Genomic DNA, 22,524 nt, shown 5'->3' with positions numbered 1-22,524 from the left:
TAATTAGTCTAATCCCCATCACGAGTCCATGATGATCTGTGGGTCTGGAACGTGAATGGAGCGGTGAATCAAGAGATTCATCTTCTGCCTCAGCTCCTCAGATCCTGAGACACTAATTCACTTGGGGCACAAACACTTCATTTTTAAGGAGAGTGCCATGGCCTCAGACTTGAGGAGCTGGCGCCCTTCCCAACTGATTTACTCACAGCTACAAACCACCCCAGTGTGTGCTGGAGGTCATGGTCTAAAGCCAGAACTGCATCAGCCTAAAGGAGAAACACAGCAAACACTGCTCGAAGGGTGACAGTTCCTTCTGAAACTGAGGAACACGCTCCATCTTTCAGAATCTGGGAAAAGTTCTTACGGAGGTTATTGAACTTGTGGACTACCAGATGTTCTGGCCACGTAGGACCTAGATTCGCACCTACAGACTTGAAAATATGGTACGATACAAACACCCGTAAAACCAACATAAAACTCCTGTTGTGTGCAGCAGATCTACAGTACGACAGTATAACTATGAAGTCGATGGTTGATCTTTTGAACTTCGTTATTCTTGTACCTTAACGTGAATTTCGTAATGGTCAATCCTCAAAATTGCAGCTTTACAATTCAGTGTCCTTTTCCTTACAGAAAAAGGAAGAAAGTATGGACAATATGTGTTAATTGATTCAAGGTTTTAATTGACTACAAACCAAGTTAGCATTACGCGTAGGCTGCCCTTCCATTAGCTGTTAAGGGCGATTAGTCATGAGTTGCAAAATAAAATAATCTGTCGTATTCACACAAGTAATAAAGGCAAACATTTGCTTTGCATTTGGTCTGAACAAAGAGAGATTAGGTCACTAGAGAAGGCCGTATGGTTTCTTTAGGGAAACACACAGTTGGTTAGCTGCAGTTGATAGAAGAGTCAAGCCAGGACTTTCCAGAGCCGCGCTGCGTTTAGAGTTAAGCTCAATTTGATCTCTCTGGTGATGCTCAATCTGCTGCACCGGCTGTGTTCCCCCACTACCAGAGAGAAAAGATTCCACATCCTGATAACAACTTTCATTAGATAGGGGGTCAGTCCACCAAGTTCCCACGCCTCCTGCTGGCCAATGGCAACGCTCCAGACTCCTACTCATAAACAAGTGCTATGTTCAAGTCCAGATATGAAAGTAGTGAAAGTGAGTCTGATATGTTCCTCATTGAAAAGAGGTTGAATGTGTTGAAAGTGTGTATGTGTAATATGCTTCTATACATTTTAACTGTTTTAACAAAGTGAGGGGATTACATCATGTTGGTTATCATCTTTGGATTCGCTAGGTGCTGTTAACTCGTTTGACCCACTCTACATGGTAAAATCCTAATAATTTGTGTAACTTTGTATCCTTAATTTAACCCAAGCTATCAATCTTATTTCACATCACTGCTCTCAGTCACTTGCAGCTACACTTACGGGTTGGTTTGCCCAAAGACGAACATGGAGCTGTAGGGAAGGATCTGCCGAGGCCCATTAGCCGCCTCCTCATCCTCCAGGTCTTTCTTCTCATCGCTGAATAAGAAGCTGTCGCAGTCGATATTGTTCACTAGTGTGGAAAGATAAACACACTCATTAGCTCAAAGCAGCACAAACATTATACAAATACAAATATGGATACAAATTCCAGGCTTTTGGTCTGTGTAGTTTTATTGAAATATAATTAACGAGGTACGAACAATCTGAAAATCTTGGTTTATCATAAAAGCTGCTTACGAAAATGAACTTACTCTACTCATAAAGCTGCTATTACAAAGTCCCCATACAAATATATAGCATTTTTATACAATTAGAAACTGGAGTTACTAGACAATAATGGCATTCTTACCTGCGTCATTTCTACCTATTGATCGAGTTCATTAGAAAATAGGCACTAGGCTAAGATGGTAAACATGGTAACCATTATGATTATTTAGCATTAGCATGTAAACATTGTCCTTATGATCATGTTACTGTGCCGATATAAGTGTTGAACTCAAAGCATTGCAGTGCCAAAGTACAGTTTCACAGAGTCACTAGCATGGTTTTCAAATGTTACTCTAAGTATTACATTGCAAAATAAATATTCCCCTTGCAGGATTCATAAAGTATGCCGTCCTCTATAGTGTTAAAAATTGAGCACTTCCGGCTATGACTCCTGTTGTATTTGACTTTTACTCATTCATTCTTCTGCCGTGGCGATATTCTTAATTAGCCTTAATTACCCATAATGACACTGCTGTAAATTGATGACTGGTGGAAACATTATAATAAGATGTTTTAACCTCATAACAGATGCAAGTAACGTCCAAAATGATTAGTTATTATTATTATTATTATTATTATTATTTTCTCTGCTTAATGAGTTCTTTTGTCAATGGGTGAACACAACGATCGACTGTTTCATCCATAGCCACACGACATTCTACGAATAACACTTCATTTACCTAATTCTAATGTCTAATTAAGTAAAGTTAGAAATGAAGCAAACACCGAGTGGTCTGTGGATTATTTTCATCAACCTCTCTTCTCCTGATGGCGGTGTGTACTCACTGGGTATGATGGTGGTCTCTCCGGGCGGGGCGGTGATGGTGACGGGGATGACGATGGTGTTGCTGTTGAGGCCGGCCTGGCTGGCCCTGGTGGAGTTCTTCTGGTTGTCGGCGTCCTCCTGCTTCTCTCCAAGACTCAGGTTACTGCGCATGGGCTGCAGAGGACTGGAGGCCAGGCCGTCGTCCTCAGCATCCGGCTGCCTGTCCCTGGGGAGAGAGATGTGTGTCCATGTATCACAGGCTTCATTACACTCTGCTCACAGGGTTCTCAGAGCTTCGTGCCAAATTAGACCCGTTCGATAACGTTTCTCTGTCCTCCCGGGATAGGATCTATGCTGCTAGACTAGAAATGCTACCAAACACACTATCATATGGTAGTGGAATTGCATTTCTTACATAGTGTCTTAGAATATATGTTTCCTGTCTAAAAGATCCACTAGAATTAATTAAGCCGAGCCAGACACAAAACAGAGAGCTGAAGCGAGTGTTTGGATGATATTATGACATGCAGCTGTAATGCCTTACACCAGGGGTGTCAAACTCAAGGCCCGGGGGCCAAATCCGGCCCGCGACTTCATTAAATATGGCCCCACAAGAGCTTGCAAAGAATATAATATTTTTATTATACGGTTACATGCCGATTTACAGAAGCATGTTGCCCATAAACTACATATCCCACAATGCATCTCAAATTTGACTTTTTCTCAGAATTTGAGTTTTTTTCTCAGAATTTGACTTTTTTTCTTCAAAATATTCTTTTTTTTTTTTTAAATCATTTTGTGACATTCTCAGTGAAGAGACGTGCAATGATTTGCCCTAGACTTCTGCTTTCAGACGTATAGTTCATTTCAAACCTTTATTTAACCAGATTGGTCCCATTGAGATCATAGATCTCTTTTTCAAGGGAGACCTGCAGCATATAGTTAATTATGAAGTTATTACCCTATCCGATAATAATCCAATGCAGAGGCAATAATGTAATATATAATACATTATTTTATATATATAAAATATTTATATATGTATTTTATATATATAGTCTTAAAGTTACAACCGGCCCTTTGAGTGCAACCATAATGCTAATGTGGTCCGTGAAGAAATTGAGTTTGACGCCCCTGCCTGACACCATGAACAAATATTCAAAACAGACAAAGAAGATATAAAATGAAGCAAGACTCTGCAACTGTACGTCTGGTTTCTAACTTTAAATGTATTCAGAAACTAAACTTGGTGGAAAGTCAAGAGAAATGTGATGCTTCCGGATCAGCCAACACATGCAAGCAATGCTTTTCAGTTTGTATTCTGGCTGTGTAATGCTGTACTTGTATGGTAATGAAACACTCTAAAATAATAAATTCTCCATTTACTAACACAGTGCATTAGTGCTTCTGCTTTTGCAAGCAAAGTATTCGAGCAGCAAAAAATGTTGTGTGTACAATTTGAAGAGTATAAAACAAGAACCAAGTTATAATACAAAAACAGTGCTGTTGTTCGGATAAGTATTTTTGAAAAGAAACCCAGAGGTTAATTGGCTTTTAAATTATCGAAGAAAATAAGCTTATGTGTATATGTTTATAAGTTTATGATACTTGGTCTTTTGTTAAGCCAGATCGTCTTCAGAAACAAAAGACAATTGTATTAATTTGGAAAATGCTACAGCCTTAAGTCAAAAGCTAACGCTAGACTAGAACTATAACAAAAAACACAACAACTCCTAGCTGGTGTTCATAACTGTGTCAATATGTCGATCTCATATGCTTTTTCAAAGAAGACCAAGAAAATGCATATTGGGGCCAAAACCTCTACAGCAGTGATGGGCAAATGGCGGCCAGGGGGCTTGTAGTACTGATACCGTCCACTAGACTCCTAGTTACGTCGCAAGCTGCGTACATGATTTTGTTCGGCAGCCAAATACCGCAAAATAATCTGTGACGCGTTTGTGTGTATTGTGTTTGTTTCCCGGGGAACACTTGTTTATTTGAAATCAGATGAAAACAAACTGTCACGGACCCTGCCGTGTTATCTATGATTACTATTAGGGCTGAGCGATTAATCGACTTTAAATTGAAATCGCGATTTGAAATGATGCGATTATCGAATCGCAAAGCCTGCCATTTCTTTTTTTTTTCTTGTGTGTCAGTCATCCACACCAATCAGAAGTGCTGTGCTCCACATATACCAGTCATTGTTAACCAATCAGAAGTGGCCCATGATAGAAGGTGATAGACAGATTGATCCAATCACCTGCCAAGTGAATTTGAAAGTGCCTGCCCTTTCCAAATGGCTTCCAATGGAGCTTTCCTAGATGGTTTGGTGAAACAAAGCATCTGAGTCAGGTTAGTAATGCTCCATCACATGTTTCTATTACAGGGAGAATCTTAAACTGAAGCTTGACTTTAAAGCAACCCAACGGAAGTTTCATGTAAGTTTAGTTCTTTCACTCGTAGCTCGGGCTGCGGGGGTGCTAGAGACGGGAGCATGTTGGTGCGACCTTCCTAGCCGGAGATATGGCCGCATTTTACAATAAACTTCCATTGGGTCGCTTAAAAACAAATATCGCAAATCGAATCGCAATATTTGTCAGAAAAATCGCAATTACATTTTTTCCCAAAATCATGCAGCCCTAATTACTATACGCTTTTCATTCATAATTTCAGCGGGAGGGAGGGGGAGCGGCGCTGAGGAACAGCAGAGTGCAGGTTGACAGGTGTCTGTGTTGACATTCCCCTTATTGTGGAATACGGGGAATGCAGAGACAGGCTACAAGTGTTTTAGGTTCAAGCTAGACAACTAATGTCTGGGTTAGTGTTCATGACTTCATATTTATGTCATCTTAATGGTTAATCTCAATGCACACACATTTTCCGTGCTTTCCAATAGCTTAAAATAGTTGTATTCCACTGTTAAATAACCTGTTCAATACAAACATGCCACTTGTAAAAATTAGATAACATTTCTGTGAACTGATATTTGTTTAGCGAGCTTATTAGAGGATGTTCCCTGAAAGATTGTAAAATGTCAATTAAGATGTCAGACTTAGTATATTTGTTAATAATTACATGCAATACATGGAATTTGTGTGTGTGTGTGTGTGTGTGTGTGTGTGTGTGTGTGTGTGTGTGTGTGTGTGTGTGTGTTCCAAGTGAATCTGCGGCCCCCTGGTGGCCAGTACATACATGATGTGGCCCCCACCACCATCCAAGTTGCCCATCCCTGCTCTACAGAGTCAGCAAATGCACATCAATGAACCTTTGGTCAGGGTCAGTGTGTTAGCAAACACATTTTACAAGACACCCAAATGCTTTAGAATTCAGGAGTGGTGTCATTACTGGCATATTTTATGTCGTAGTATAACACATGTACATCTCTTGTACTTGTATTTACCACAGACCTCATTTCAGGCCTCTTACAAAACACCCATTGAAAACCTATTGGCTACAAAACAATGGAACCAGAAGTGCAAACATGCCTGATGTCTAATTTCTTTGTTGTAGGACTGTATCTGTATCTTTAATAATTGTGAATAGTTTAGGACAGTCAGGATGTAGCATGGCCTCTGTATAGTTTTTAATTGCATATTAAATAATGAATACTTGTAGAGTTTAATGGCTGCAGTCTTACCTGTGACCTTTGAATCCATTCTTGTTCCTCTTACAGTCGTCTCCATCGAGAGTAGAGTGCGCTCTGACCATCCGAGAGCAGCGTCCCCTCCTCTCTCCGTTGCTCTCCCCTCCTCCTCCCCCCTTCCCCCTGTGCTCTCCCTGTGCTCCGTTGGCTATCACCCCGTTCCCCTCTTTGGGTGAACGGTGGGAGTGATGGTGGCGGTGTCCTCTCTCTTCTCCTCCTCTGAAGTCTTTGTTGTCCTCCTCAGGGGAGCCGGCCTGGTGGTTGTGCCGGTGTCCCTGTCCTCCTTCGTCGTGGCTGTGGCTGCTGTCCCCCCTCCTCTCTCTGTCCCCGTTGTGGTCTCTGCTCCGGCTGTGGTGGGTGTGGTGCCTCCCTCCGTGGCCTTCCCCTCCATCCCGGCCCTCCCCGTTCCTCTCGCGGTGCCGGTGGTGCCTCCTGGAGTGAGTTTGGTTTTCTCCCATCCCGTCGTGCTTGAATTCCCCCGTCTCTTCGCGTCCTCCATCTGGAGACCTGCAGGGTTTCTCGCCGTTCTTGGCCTCCACCACGAGCGGCCGGTCCAGGTGAGTCATCATGTCGGGGTGCAGGTGGAGGGCGGAGGCCAGCTGCAGGCGCTCCTCAGGGTCCAGCTCGTTGAACAGAGCCTCGCTGCTCGTCCTCATGTTGTGCTTCCTCAGCTGATTGGTCCTCTGCTCCCACACTGACATGGACTTTGCAGAGCGCAGCTGCTCCTTACTGCAAACAGGGATCATCCAACAGAAAATAATTACGGGAGATGAAAAAACTATGACATAGGAACATATTACAACTATATATTTTCTCTGCTTAATGAGTTATTTTTTCAATGGGTGAACATCACGATCACTGTTTCATCCATAGCCACACGGTGTTCTACGAATAACACTACATTTACATTTCTTTATCTAATTCTTTAAATAAGTAAAGTAAGAAATGAAGCAGACACCAGGTGGTCTATGGATGCGTCAGCACGAATGTTCCCTATGGTAAAGCTTTCACTTACCATGCTTCAGGGAGAAAGTATCCTTTATAGCAAAATAAGTATAGTTTGAATAAACAACACCTTAGATGGTAAAGTTAGCTTACTGCAGAGGGATGTCACATGCTCAAGTCTTGGATGCAGGCAGTACAAGTGAATGTAATGCACTGGGATGCACGTTTTACCATACAGTACTATCTAAATGAATCCATGGTTTACCTTGATGAGGTCATTGTGTTTAACTGATTCCAGCTTTGCTAGTTACCCTGTCTGTGGTGTCCATGTTGTTCTACTACAAATGAATTGCTACTTTGGGCAAGGAAAAGGAAAATGACCAATTCCATTGCAAGTATTTTCATCAAAGAGGTTTTCAAGGCTACTTTGGACTTGTTTAAATGATTAAAACTGACACAAAATAGGCTTTGCAGGACTAAATCAGAAGCATACAACAGCTTCAAGCTTGTTCCATACTTAAGAAAAGCATATTTAGCAGGAAATTAAAGATAGATATAATGGATGCTAAACAAATCGAGTAGGTATCTTCCAAAGTGACTCTTCCCTTTTGTTCCACACTGCCTGGTGCTTGCTGAGCCACAGCCGAGGGAATACTGTACGCTCCATACCAAATACTAAACATGCCCATTCAATTATGCTCAACTGACTGTCCCATGACTTTGTTTTGGTCCCCATTTGTAATAATAAAAATGTATCAAGCCATTTTTTTAGGGACTTCTTTGTGACCAGTACGAAGAAGAGGAACAATTACAGCGTTGTATCTCGTTAGTCTTGAATAAATAAGAACCTACGCTTTAACGGGGCCACAATGTCCCATGACAATTCTCATTATAATAACTTAATCAGTGAGAGACAGTGTCAATGAGCCAAATCATTTCGGGGCATATCAAAATGGCCATTATCAGGAAAAACGTGTCAGAGCAAATCTGAAACCAGCTGTCTGAGGCTGTGTGAAGAATTACAAATAAGTATGTGGGCACAAATGAAAGCTACTTCATGTCTTTGTTTCCCTTACACCAAGTCAGTCAAAAGGGGTGACTGAACATCATTTTTAGGAGACCAGGCTGCTTTAGTATGCCTAGTGTTAAAGGTGGGTTAGGTAAGTTTGAGAAACCGGCTCGAGATACACTTGTTGTTATATTCCATGGAATGCTCTTAACACCCCGATAGCTTTGACAAAAAATCCATACAAAAATGTCATCTGTGGAAGCCGTAGTACTGTAAAAAGCACAACCAATCATCTGAGCCGGCCCGGCTAAAGTAACTGGATGGCCTACCTGCCTGTCAGCCTTCCATCGGGGCACAAACTGATCTCGTGCCCTCATTGGTCATGTGCACGTTCGTGTGTGTTGGAGGAGGGGCTCTGTGAGGACTCGAGCCGGTTTCTCCAAAATGACCTACCCCACCTTTAAGTAAACATTTTTTTTTTTTCTTAACTAAAAATGGAATAAGTTGTTTTGTCATTTAGCAAACCTTGCTAATCCGGCATGCAAGTCAAATGAAACAGACATATTGTTTAAATTCAGTTTGACTCATGTTGAATGGGGCAGGTGACGCACATGCTATGAGTAAAGGTCATTCCTGGCATGTATTATCTTTAACAGAAGAAGAACGAGGATATACACGTCTCTAATGGGTGAGATGTGATCCGTTGATGTGTCCATGTTTCCTTCCATGCTATATGAAGACATTGCATACTGTTTCCACGCAGTATGATTTATTAAAACGGGCTTTATGGGTTAGTTAAGTCTGTTCCATCTGGTCACCTGTACCTCATGATTCGTCGGGCAGGAGAGTAGTAGACAGAATAACTCCTAAAGGACAGACAGAAGACACATAGGACAAAGGACACGTATCCACACACAGTGTTGAAAGATCACAGAAAGGAAAGTGAGGGATGAAACACGGCAGGAGCAGGGTGAGATATATTAAAGCACATGCACACACTGACAAACACACACGAAGGGCAACGTCAAAGAAATCACGGGGACTTCGAGTGAGACTTTTTTGTCAAATAAGCGTCCTGATGCACTTTGATCGATTGAGACATCAGATCACCGGGCAGGAGATCGAGCACAGCCTTAGCCTCTGCTCATGTCTTCTTTAAAAGTGCTGTCCCGGGTCTACGATTACAAACAGACTGGAAATCTCAAACTGCCTTCGGGGATGGCAACGCTTAGAGAAATAAAACATTTATATACAAATTACTCACACCAGAGAGCACAGAGCAGAAGATGGATTACTGTAGGCGCCAAAGTGAGGAGCTGCAGCCATCAACTCAGTACACACTGGTTGGTTAAAGCCAGAGTGTGTATGCATCAGCAACTTCACTTAGCGTGACACTCAGACTGGCCTCAGAGCTTCAAACGTGTTGTCATTGTGCATGTTACTGGGTTTTTCTGCTCTCTGACGTCTTTTGTGATGGTTTGTATAATTATTTCATTTGACCAGAAAGGAAGATTTTAAGTGTTATGAGGGTGCCGAGGAAAAGGAGAAGAGAGGAGGCAAGGAGAGGTTAGTATCAAGATGTAGGATTGATTGAAATGGAGATAAATCAGATGATCACAAGGAAGGAGAGGACAGAAGAGGAGTAGGACACATGGAGAGGAAACAAGCAGAAGAGACGGGAGGAGAGCATCCAAGGAAAGGAGAGGAGAATAGAGGAGACAAGGAGGAGCAAATTGTAACGGAGAGTGATAACTCACGCTGACTGAATGCTGTTGATGGACGACCTGCGAGAGATTGCATCTCGATTTTGCTTTACAAAACTGTGCATGCAGAACAAAAAACAAAAGAATAATGAGACACGAATCCGAAGGGGCCAGGTGGACGCTCAGTCTGTCCACCTGGCCCCTCTCGTCTTACAGTCAACAAGTAACTGTGCAAATACGGCAATAACACAAACAACAGAAGCATGTTCGTCAGTGGAGATATTTCAATAATGACAACAAACTATAACCGGAAACACGTCAGGAGTTTCATTCCAAAACAAGACGAGAGAGTTACTGACTGGAAGAAAATACATGTACTTGTTAAATCATCTTTATAGGTTCTTCATTTAAAAAAAGGCTGTAGTTGTTTTGTAATGAAACCCTGTGACAGCATGGACATTTAACAGTTCACTTACAATTAAAGCAGTTGTGGATGAGCTTACTGACAAAAGTGTTTGGTGTACAAATGAATATATTCAGTTAACTCGGGGTAATGCACAGGATCACATAACAAGGTTGAAAATGAAACGTTGAAAATGAACTTTTTGACAGAGCTCGGGGTGCAACATACGTACTGGATATGTTGCTTTATAGTTGGCAAGTATATCCTTTTTAAAAGAGAGGTAGATTTTGAAAGGAGAAAATTGAGGGAACGACACTATTCGCTATTCGGGGCCCATAACAGAAGTTAATGTTCTTCGCACTTCTTTTATCTACTAGTTGGTTCCAAACTAGGGATTAACTTAATCAGGTTGCACCAATAAACCTTAGAAACGTCCTTAGTCAATTGTCAGTCAACCATTTTGAATGTTATCACCCCATTAAATGGCCGTTATGAGTTTTTATCACTACCGTTATAATGCTTCAGTCACAGGGTAACAGATCATCTTCTAATAGGAAGTAGCTTAAGTTGTACGACCTCTTTTGATATAGCAGTGTGTAAAACTCCACTTAACAGATGTGTTAGGACGACGCTGTGTTTGAACTTCTGCAGCTCACCCGGCTCCTGATCACCGAGTACAGTCTAATGACCTGGTTCTGACTGAGGAGGACAGCAATTAAGGAGCGAGCGTGAATCGATGATTTCACTTAATTAGATGAATAGATGGATGTGCTGAACTGCACATCACACAGATTGCTCAGAGTATTTACCTCGCAATAAAATCTATCTGGTGCACTATAAGGTTTTTCCCCTCGCATTAACAGAACAGATGGGAATTAAACATCAACATATTTTAGCCTCTAGCATTATATAGAGTATTGCAGCTATAAATCGCAGATTAAGCTCTGTTTCAACGGCTGCTACCTCCTGACTGACTCTTCATTTTAGTGTTCATCTAGGCCCTAAAAATAGTCGCAATTTGGAAACGCACATAATTTGAGTTGACCCCCCCCATACCTGTCAATCACAGACATGTCGTGGGTGGGCGGGAGGGCGGGTCAAAGGTTTTGAATGACAGTCGCTGTCTCGGTATGTAATTATCATATAATAGGAGATGGGAACTTCTAACTTTAATTAAGTTTTCTTTTATATTTTTCTCTCTGGTAGTTTAACATTACATGACATGTTGCCACTAAAGAAGTGTTTGGATGAAAACCTAATACAAAATGTGCTTAGATGATATTTTTATTTAAGGAGAAACTAAATGTGTGAAATAAACTGCTGTTGCAAACTAACATATTGTTGGTTGAAGCAAATAATGAAGAAAGTAGACACCACATCAGAAGCACTCGCTTAGTGGGAATAAACCAGGAGAAAGAACATCAAACACACAGAAATATTAGTGTGAAGGAAGAAAAGACAAAAAGACAACGAGCAGGAAGACAAAGGGACGTTTATCTCCGGTGCGGGGAACACAGCTGCTGTCAGAGGAGAGAGATTCTTGGACACTTACGCAGAGATTGAGATGTTGGCGGCTGACATGGGGCTGACTTCCTTCACCTCCATAGCTTTCTGCAAGGCCAGCTTCTTATTGGCTGCCTGCTCCTGCTGCTCCTCATCCTTCAGCCAATGAAAACAGAGACATTAAATCATCCTTGTACAACCTGTTAATATCCTGTAAGGCTTTTCTCAGGTGCCTTTTTGACATGTTTCACTGTGAAGTAGAAAGAATAACTACCACATGTTGATATTAATATGTATTTTTCATTGGTCCTAAAATACAACCTTTATACAGTAAGACCGGGACTACCTTAGTCAGCTCCTGGGCATTGGCGAGGTTATCGACAGCGATAGCCAAGAACACATTTAGTAGGGTGTCTGAACAACAGGACTCAGGAGAAAGCACAGACAGTATATATCCTGTAATGAAAAGGGCCTAAAATTGTTATTTAATAAATCCGTCAGTTGGCCCGATATTTGGGAAACAAGCAGGTTGTTCCACATCTGCAATTGAGGGTCCATGTTTATTGAGCATATCAGCAATTAGTAATTAGTATCAGTCCTCACTGGCCGATATAAAGATTATTGTTATGCTTTTCCCAAGAAAGAGGGTTTTCAACTCCACAACTGATACACCGAAAAGTATGCTGTTGTTTCGTTATGGTTTGTAAAAGGTGTGTAATAAACACAGAAGCTTTTAGTAGGGCTTTCCAGTCTCAATGTTTGCCGAAATGAGATCTGCACCTTCCAAAGTAGGATGAATGCCGTCTCTCTTAATGAGACCAGGTTTTCCCCAGAAGGCTGTCCAATTATTTACGAAGCCCACATCGTGTGCCGGGCACCACCGAGACAACCAGCGCTGAAATGATGACATGCGGCTATACATGTCGTCATTGATCAGATTGGGGAGGGGACCAGAGAAGATTACGGTGTCCGACATCGTTTTAGCATAACTACACACGACGCCACATTAAGTTCGGTGCATTCTGATTGGCGTAAACGAACATCATTACCACCGACGTGAATAACAATCCTACTGTATTTACGTTTATTTTTAGCCGGCAGTTTAAGATGCGCCTCAACGTCGCCCGCTCTGGCCCCCGGAATGCCTGTGGAGGCTTCGGTCTCTAGATTCACGTGTCTCATATTAGAGCTACTAATAACCAGAGCTTTAAACTTTAAGCACGTGTTCCAGTACCGTTGAACATTCCCACTAAGTTACTAATACTAACTGAGTTACAAGAATCTAACGTATGATTATTAAAAGTTCTTAAACATTCGCTTTCTTTTAGGCGTGATGTTGATTGACACTATTTACCTGCTGATCACCTGGACAAATGAACACAATATTTAACCTAAAACCATTTCCACGTGTTGATCCTGCTCCTTCTGACTCTAACACTCTTCAGTTTAATATGTCATAGAGGATACAGTTTCCAAAGAGCGTGAGGACGATGAAGTAGACGGAGGAGAACATGCCCCCATGTACGCCCCCTTGTGATTCGATGCCGTGGTACATCACAGCGTTCCAGTCCTCGCCCGTCAGAATCTGAGGAAGACAAGAGATCCAAAGTGACGCCGTAGTTGTGAAGCTTTGTGCAAATCTCACAGAGTAGAATGAAATTACTTTACAAAGTGAAGGGTTACTGGCACGGACTAATTGAAGGATTATCAACGAGCTCATTAGGGGACAGAAGGTACACAGACCAGTCATTCCCTCTAATTAAAATACCTGATAACAATCCTTCGTTTTCCATAAAGTCAATGTTCTACCGCTAATGTTGATGATATTAAGTGCACCTAATTTGTAAGAGTGTGTGTGTGAGTGTGAGTGTGAGTGTGTGTGTGTGTGTGTGTGTGTGTGTGTGTGTGTGTGTGTGTGTGTGTGTGTGTGTGTGTGTGTGTGTGTGTGTGTGTGTGTGTGTGTGTGTGTGTGTGTGTGGGTGGGTGTGTGTGTGTGTGGTGTGTGTGTGTGTGTGTGTGTGTGTGTGTGTGTGTGTGTGTGTGTGTGTGTGTGTGTGTGTGTGTGTGTGTGTGTGTGTGTGTGTGTGTGTGTGTGTGTGGTCTAGCATTACTATACTTGTGGGGACCTAAATCTGTTTACATAGTCACGTGTGGGGACTGGCTTCCCTTATGGGGACAAATTGGAGGTCCCCATAAGGGGGGTCATTAATTTTAGGGTGAAGACTTGGTTAGGTTTAGGATTAGGTTAAGGTTAGGATAAGTCTCCAGGAAATGCATGTAAGTCAATGTAATAGCCGCGTTCACACTGCGGTACTTTTCCCACAAAGGTTCATGAGAACTTAGTTCATGCGAACTCTTTAGTTCGCATGAACTAAGTACGGATCGCGTTCACACCGGAAAAAGTCCCTGGGGGTGGATTAGGCAAATGAAGCCGCTGACGTCACTTCTTCTTATTCTGCTTTGGGTTTACTGGCAGGCCGCAAACCACTTCACGGCGTATACTGCTGCCCAAAGTCCCCGGCCAGAAGTCCCCGGAGTTGGGGACTGGCTGGTTGGGGAGCCTTCCGAGTAAATCGCCAGAACGCCGACACCTCCTCATCTCCACCGCTCCCATGTGTTATTTTGTGTTGCCATAAGTTAGTCTCTCTGCGTTTCTGCGCTGGGCTAATGCTAATGCTAATAATGCTAATGCGAGGATAATAAAATGGCGGCTTCACAAAACTTTTTGGGAGTTTTACGGGGCGTGGTTTGCAATCCGCCCAGCCAATCAGAAATATAGCTCTTTCTCACAAAAGAGCCGCTCGAAAGTCCCTGCTCTCTAGCAGGGACTTTCGAGGGGGTAAAAAGGTTCGCATGAACTACTTTTAGTACCGGCTCTTTTTGGTGTGAACGCGATCATGAACTAAGTTCGCATGAACCTTTGTGGGAAAAGTACCGCAGTGTGAACGCACCTATTGTCCCCTGAAGTGATGTATACATGGTGTGTGTGTGTGTGTGTGTGTGTGTGTGTGTGTGTGTGTGTGTGTGTGTGTGTGTGTGTGTGTGTGTGTGTGTGTGTGTGTGTGTGTGTGTGTGTGTGTGTGTGTGTGTGTGTGTGTGTGTGTGTGTGTGTGTGTGTGTGTGTGTGTGTGTGTGTGTGTGTGTGTGTGTGTGTGTGTGTGTGTGTGTGTACCTGGAACACAGTGAGGATGGCTGCTGCAAACGTATCAAAGTTGGTGGTTGGGGTCTCTTCTTCAAAGTTAAACCTGAAAGAATTATAGTAAGAACATCATTAAATAAAGAGAGGAAATTAGAATGACCAATAATTAAAATATAAAGACACTACTGGGTTTAATCTTAGGATAATCCTCTTTAAGTAACACGATCAAAACTAGTAGAAAGCACAACAAGAAGACCCAAATGTAGGTATTCTTTAACAATCAAGTCTATACGTGTATACCCTAAACTTTGCGATTACGTTGAGCCAAACCAAACAGTTAGATACTCAGGAAATGGAAACAAAATGTGCTCCAAAAAGGTCTACATCAAATCAGTCCTTCAAAAGAAGTGACACATGGACATAGGAGCATTGTTCTCCAGAATACTTTACAGCTTCAGGTGGTGACTGGAGTATTCATAGATGAAACAAGTTGTGTTGTATTGATAATGGATGAGACAGAAGGACAGGGAGTGAAACATGCAGCAGCAGCAGCAGGAAACACTAGTCCCCAGGGGGCCACAGCTCAAACGTTCAAGTCCCAAACACACTGCCTCTGCAGCTCAGGGCTGCACGATGTGACATGTGTCACATGCTACAAACTGCGATGCAGAACGTCAAAACACTTACAGGGAGTAAAAACATCGAATATATTGAGCAAATGTAGTTTTACCTGTCATTTAAAGAAGTCATGTATTCATAATACTGAGAATGTTGGCTGTAAGGATCTGGGTATTTAAGTGTCTCCTTGCTTGACAGTGACAACTTCAACACCACAGAAGAAGATGTGCTTTCAGTTGAGATAATCAAAGTTGCCTGGTTATGCCCCGCAGAGTTGCTAGCCTCAAAAGACAAAACAAAAACAACTTTACTTCAAGAGTTTCAATGAAAACTACAGCTGTGTATGTGAAGCAGGTTTATATAGAGCAGGGGTGTCAAACTCAAGTTCATCTCGGGCCACATCAGCATTATGGCTGCACTCAAAGGGCCGGTTGGAACTTTAAGATTATATAAAAATACATATATAAATATTGAATATATATAAAATAATGTATTATATTACATTATTGCCTCTGCATTGGATTATTATCTGATAGGGTAATAATAACTTCATAATTAACTACGTCTGGAAACAGAAGTCTAGGGCAAATAATTACAAGTCTCTTCAGTGAGAATGTCACAAAATGATTTAAAAAAAAAGAATATTTTGAAGAAAAAAAGTAAAATTCTGAGAAAAAAGTCAAATGAGAGATGCATTGTGGGACATGTAGTTTATGGGCAACGTGCCTCTGTACATCGCCATGTAATCGTATAATAAACATATTATATTATTTCAGAGCTCTTGCGGGGCCACAGAAAATGAAGTCGCAGGCCGGATTTGGCCCCCGGGCCTTGAGTTTGACACCCCTGATATAGAGTATCATACAGACGTCCTCCAGTGACAGTAGGTTTTTTGGCTTAACACAACAGCACTGCCGAATTTGAAGACACTGATTAGGAGTGAATTAAATATGATGTTCTCTATAGCATGTGCATGCAAGAGCTTATATCCTAGCAATGTTCCTTTAACGTGTTTCTTCTCATGTACATATTGACCCCCAAAAGCCTTAATATGGGTTCAAAAGTTTATATTTTTCATTGAAATGTCATCTTTTTTTCTGCTGAAGGGAAACGTCTTTCACACTTCTATGAACAACCATATGATTCAAATCGTGTGATAGCAGGTCGTGTGTTGGGACCAAAAACCCACGAAGGAAGAGAGCAACGAGGAAGAAGAAGGGTCTGTAAAAAGGAGAAGACGGAGTAGAGCACATTTACCACAGTTACCGTCTGCAAAAATGACAGGATGTGCTCTGTTGAAGAGAAACCAGCTGTGATATGTGTTTGTTTACACAGTATGTATGTATCTTAGATTTAGAGGCCGATTTCAGGCAAAAATGATGATCAGATCATTTTTTGATGACAGTATGTCTTAATAAACACACGACAATTGTTAACACGGAACAACACTTTCAAGGGACAACATGTTGGTATTCGAAGCCCTTTGGTTTCAGTTTGTAGTCGTAGTGGTATTGTCACGTTCAGGCAGACATTCGTTAAATGTAGGTAGAAGCTTTGTGTTTAGTACAAGTGAAACGCACTGGCCCAATCTTGGTTTCCAGTGGCTTTAATCTGATGTTTTAAAAACAGAAACTGTTAACTGAGTAAACAGGCTCATGAAACAATGTTACAGTCTTAACTCCAATTTGTAATCAAACTGTAAACATGAGCAAGAGGAAGTTGTGGCCTTGTTATTTTGAGGCTTAAAGGTGGGGTAGGTACGTTTGAGAAACCGGCTTGAGATACACTTTTTGTTATATTCCATGGAATGCTCTTAACATCCCGATAGCAATGAATATCTTAAATGCTTTCACAAAAAATCCATAAAAAATGTCATCTGTGGAAGCCGTAGGGCTGTAAAAAGCACGACCAATCATCTGAGCCGGCCCGGCTAAAGTAACTGGATGGCCTGCCTGCCTGTCAGCCTTCCATCGGGGCACAAACTTATCTCGTGCCCTCATTGGTCATGTGCACGTTCGTGTGGGTTGGAGGAGGGGCTCTGTAAGGACGTGGCAGATTTCTTCCGGCTGTGTATTTTCAAATTCCAGCGCACTCGAGCTGGTTTCTCCAAAATCACCTACCCCACCTTTAACTGGTGAAGTAGATAAGATACGTAACAAAAGTAACTGTGTCACCCGTGCTGGCTCCCATTTGAGTGAACATTGAGTGAGCTTGTGAAATGAGATGTTCCACTATTACTCTTGGCTATAATGTTCAGGTATTTATATACTATTGGTCATGTGATGAACCACAGAGAACCCCATATCCAAAGCATGTACTGGTGTGGCCCTAATATGTGCATAAGGGAGACGGGGGAAGAAAGAGAGGGGGAGGGGCAACTAATTCAATAAGCATTCCCGCCCTTGGTATGTCTGGGTGTTTATCAATGTCGAGTAAAGCTGCTCCAGAGCCACTATTTCAAGCATGCTACATTATCGAGTGCCGCCGAAGGACTGTTCCAATGTCCAGCATACTTGGAATTCTACCGAGCCCGGTGTACTTCGTAGCGAGAAACTTCGAGGCTGCACATGTGTAGACTCTGCGGTCTTAAAATCCCCACAATGCTTTGCGCACGGACCAATTTCCCAAAATCTGTGGCAGGGAAATGTAAGGCGCAGCCTCTCACACCTGCACACTTGCTCGCCTGTTCCACTCTTCGTTTTCCGAATGTCAGGAAGGATTCTTGCCTAGCTTCTGAAGGAAGTGACTCGGAAGACATGTGCTACCAAGCAAGCGTACTCGAGATTGAGAAACACCCTCTCTCTCCATGCTTCCTTCCTCTATCTTTGTCTTTCTCCCTCCCATTACTGCATCATCCATCAACCAACCCTCTCTATCCCCATAGCTCATCCCTCCATCACTTTCTCCATTTTCCTTTCCCCCTCCTCGGGCTCGGTGTGGGGAGTGTCGATGGTGGTGGATGCTGCTGCGCCCGTGTGCTCCGACCTCTGTTTACTCTGATAATATGGTTTGGGAGCGTGCTGCTTGGCTTCCGCACATCATCCACGGGGACTTCATTAAATCAATGCTGAAAACAAGATTCATGTGAAGCCAAACTCCCCCCCCCCCCCCCCATATCTGATACTTACAGCAACAGCAGCAGGTTTACAAAATAACAAACAACATCCAACTGCTGAGCGGTGAAACTGTGACATGAATCACGCGAGGCATCCTGCAGGAGTCAGGAAATAGAACTGGCTTTTACAATACGAGGAGTGTTGCATAAAAACGGCAGCTCATTGGATACAGTATGTGTGTGAGGGCTGCCACTAGTCACTCCTCACTGGATCTTATGGTAATGACTATGATGTTGTTATTCTTATAATGGCTGAAACTGCAAAAGTTGTTACGAAAATAGTGGTTTTATTTGTGAAGATTTGTGAGGTTTTTTGCAATAAACTGGTTCAAATTGATATTATATTTTAAGTTCCATAGAGTGCAGAAATGAGTTTGAAGTTGAGGAAATGAAATGCCGTCTCTTCTGTAAATGTCAAAGTCAATCAACAAAAGCAAAACAGAAAGCAGAAAGCAGCGAGCGGAAAAAAGAAATCCCTCTTCCTATTACAGTCAATCCTGACCGTTTGAGCTTATCACATATTCTCCAAACAGTCGGTGATGTCCTGTGAGTCTCAGTGGGGAGACGCTCCTCTGCCTCCAGCGGTTTATCTTTCAATTCTCACAATTTTACCAGGAGATTACTTTTGGTGTTTTGAGAGCAGGAACATAATCACTGAGCCAGGAATACAGTCGGCATAGTGCAAAGCATTTCTTATTATTAACAAGTGTTTTAATCTTCTATTTAGGGTTGACATTTTTTAATCAAACAATTGAAATGATCTGGCTAAGAAAAGGATGGATTTTCTTTGGTATCGATATAAATAATGACATTATCTGAAAGCCAAATAACATTATACTGCCTGTTGGATTCCTATCTTAAGAAAATGAAATTATTTGACACGCTTTGTATATTTTTAGCCTTTGAGGTGAAAAGGTGTGCTCGGCTGTCTGAAAGCACCATGTTGACGTCAGACCCATCTCACACGTGTCCATCTCCAGAGTCTGATGTGATGCTAATGATGGCACAGACTGATGTGAGGCTCGGCGCCATGACAACAGCCTGCTGCCTCAGAGACATCCAGTGGTGGTGTTTGTGAAGGCCGTGAGTCCCAGGGGACGAAGTCAGGGGATTGGGAGGGTGCCTTTAAAAATGTTATCCTCTACAATCACTAATTACCTGTAATCACTAACCTTATCTTGGTATCATGATATAAGAGTAATGATACCTGAGGACTTCCCTCTACTTCAGATTTACGTCATTATCAAATGCAAGTTAATATAAAATAAAGAGATATAAAAAAACAAATGCTGCTTTTTCTGTTGAGCAAAAACTCTGAAAGGGAAATAAGTGCACAAGCCCTTATTTCTTATTTTAAATGAACATTACAAATATATATCTTACACAGGGTCTACAAACATGTATTATTATTATTATAGCATCAAGGGAAGTGTGGGATTAACTGTCTTTAACTTTAGTGGGGATTAAAAGTCAGTCTGTGCTGCATCATTTTTGACCATTCTTTGTTGTATCTGGCTCCTGTAAGTTCCCAATTTAGATTTTAAATACTTATTGAGCTAAAGAGAAACTTGGAGCCTGGAGCTCCCCGTTCATTTTCCAGTGTACAAAGCTTGTTGAATATCGTCAAAGTGTCCCTGAGATTTGCAGCAGACCTCTGATAGGTACTGCAGACATGCTGTCCTATGATAGGACAGGTTGTACTCAAACCATGTACACAAATCTAACAAGCTAGTCAAAATCATTTGTCAGAGAAAACAAAGGTAACAACTGAATGCCAAAATGGCCCTTTGTAAGAATCCATCACTGCTTTATGGATCAGCATCGTGATATTTACCGTAGCTGTGCACACAGTCTCACTGTTCAATGAGAGACCACTCACATTGTCTCAGCTGTTCACAACACCTGCTTGTGCCTCATGTCCCATTGGACGTCAGTGTTGCTCTCTTTCCCTTTTGTTTATAATGTTTTAAACTTGAGAGGAAAATAAGACCTAAGTCGTAATAAGCCTAAAGTATCCTTTTTGGGCTTTTAGAAATAAAGTTAAGGATAATTGTCTTGAGAGCCAAAAAGCTGAATAAATAAAGGCTGTTGTTGTGAGGAGACAGGATGTAAAGTGTTGGTTTTATCAGGGTTGAGTCAGACGGGGTTGGGTGCCAGGCCTTTGATTATCTGCAGCCAGCTCAGAATCATGAGGTGTTCCTGCCATTAGGAGACCCGGGGCCCCTGCTGAGAGCCGTATCAAAGGGCCACAGTGGCTGCTGCTGCTCTGCCAGCCTCCTGCTGCTGCAGCAACACGTCTGTCACCGCCGCCACGCAGGGCCAAGGATCACACACAGAGCAGCAGGGTCAGGTGAAGAGATGGAGAAGGTGTGTGTGTGGTGTGTGTGTGTGTGTGTGTGTGTGTGTGTGTGTGTGTGTGTGTGTGTGTGTGTGTGTGTGTGTGTGTGTGTGTGTGTGTGTGTGTGTGTGTGTGTGTGTGTGTGTGTGTGTGTGTGTGTGTGTGTGTGTGTGTGTGTGTGTGTGTGTGTGTGTGTGTGTGTGTGTGTGTGTGTTGGATGTAAAGCAAGGCAAAGAGGGATCAGAAAACAGGCGGGGCAGAAAGAATACTCACATTCCTCCGAAGAGCTGCATGCCGAGGAGAGCAAAGACCACGATGAAGAGGAAGAGGAGGAAGAGCAAGCTGATGATGGACTTCATGGAGTTGAGGAGGGAGACCACGAGGTTCCTGAGCGAGTTCCAGTATCTGAGAGGAAGCGGAAAACACGCAGACACAGATAAATTACTTTTTTTTGTTTGGAGAGAACACACAGACAAAGACGGAAACACTGAGGAGGTTCGAGAGGAACAAATAGAAATATGAGCTGTCGGTGGCATAAAACAAATCAATGCGTCAGGGTGCGCAGCTGCCAGTTCCAGTGAATCACAGGATTACAGCTAATCTAATGAAATAAAAGGATTGCCATTGAACTCTAACAGGATTGTCGGTTCAGAGAGAAAAAAATGGACACTTCAGCCCTTATAAAAAGTGCAACAGAAACCTTGTATCTCCAAAAAGCAGTGCCTTTAAAATAAGTAAACGTACAAATCTCTAAGCCAATTACATTGTGTTTTAGATGCGTTTTCTTGCCAGTTCATTAGGAACAATGTCTTGTGAAATAACCGCAAGAACCAGAGTTTTTTCTTACTTTAACTGCACTGTCAAAACACAATCTGTGAAAACTGTCGTATCAAAGTGTTCTGTAGCTCTGGATAAGCTTTTTCAAAAACCCTTACGATGCGATCAGTCATATCACAGAACGTGTAAAACAGGAAGCAATACAAAAAGGAGGTGTGAGCTTTCAAAGACGAACAATCAAGGCAATGAATGTCTAATGAAAGAATATACTGTGTTGCATTCAAAGGGAAACATCCTGGTCCGTTAAGTGAAGCCAATGAGGAAATGCCATTAACCTGCATTAACCAGGGTTTACGATCAGTTTTTGGGTGATTTGTACTGAGGAACAAGTATCACATCACCGACGGGTGAAAAATAGTGTTTTGGTAACACAGGGTGTTCAGGTAACACTTAAAGACTTTGTTATGGAACGCAAAGCAGAGTAGGGGGCTAGTACACCCTCCTGAGGGTCCGATTGTGGATGTCATGCGAGCAAAACATGGTGAAAACAATCAGTCTAAATGAACAATCGGGACGGAAATGTTCGGATTTCCAAAGGGAGGTTTTTAAAATCAAATTAAAAATCAAGAACCGAAATAATTGAACTATTCATATCTTAGACTGCACTGTAACTTTTATCTTTTAATGTTTATTTTATTAGCTTTTCTTTTTAATGACTGATTTTAAATGCCATTTTCTTAATGTCTTTCATTTTTGTTTTTCTTTTAATGTTTCTTTTATTATCTTTTACTGTTTTT

General features: G+C 42.0%; 1 protein-coding gene across 1 annotated transcript in view; it reads right to left on the bottom strand.

Moving 5' to 3' along the window:
• Positions 1-22,524, bottom strand: part of cacna1bb (calcium channel, voltage-dependent, N type, alpha 1B subunit, b) — a 210,901-nt gene that overhangs the window by 62,453 nt on the left and 125,924 nt on the right. Inside the window, exons 13-21 of the mRNA XM_071204950.1 lie at positions 21,224-21,355; positions 14,913-14,985; positions 13,208-13,325; positions 12,087-12,154; positions 11,790-11,896; positions 9,889-9,951; positions 6,172-6,906; positions 2,552-2,757; positions 1,439-1,568 (exon numbers count right to left, since the gene is read on the bottom strand). Coding sequence (XP_071061051.1) covers positions 1,439-1,568; positions 2,552-2,757; positions 6,172-6,906; positions 9,889-9,951; positions 11,790-11,896; positions 12,087-12,154; positions 13,208-13,325; positions 14,913-14,985; positions 21,224-21,355 — 1,632 coding nt within the window. The remainder of the gene's footprint in view (positions 1-1,438; positions 1,569-2,551; positions 2,758-6,171; positions 6,907-9,888; positions 9,952-11,789; positions 11,897-12,086; positions 12,155-13,207; positions 13,326-14,912; positions 14,986-21,223; positions 21,356-22,524) is intronic.

This window comes from Pseudochaenichthys georgianus, chromosome 12 (assembly GCF_902827115.2).
Source record: "Pseudochaenichthys georgianus chromosome 12, fPseGeo1.2, whole genome shotgun sequence".
Taxonomy (NCBI): domain Eukaryota; kingdom Metazoa; phylum Chordata; class Actinopteri; order Perciformes; family Channichthyidae; genus Pseudochaenichthys; species Pseudochaenichthys georgianus.
Note: the sequence above shows the minus strand (reverse complement) of the source record. Positions and strands in the feature narration are given on the sequence as shown.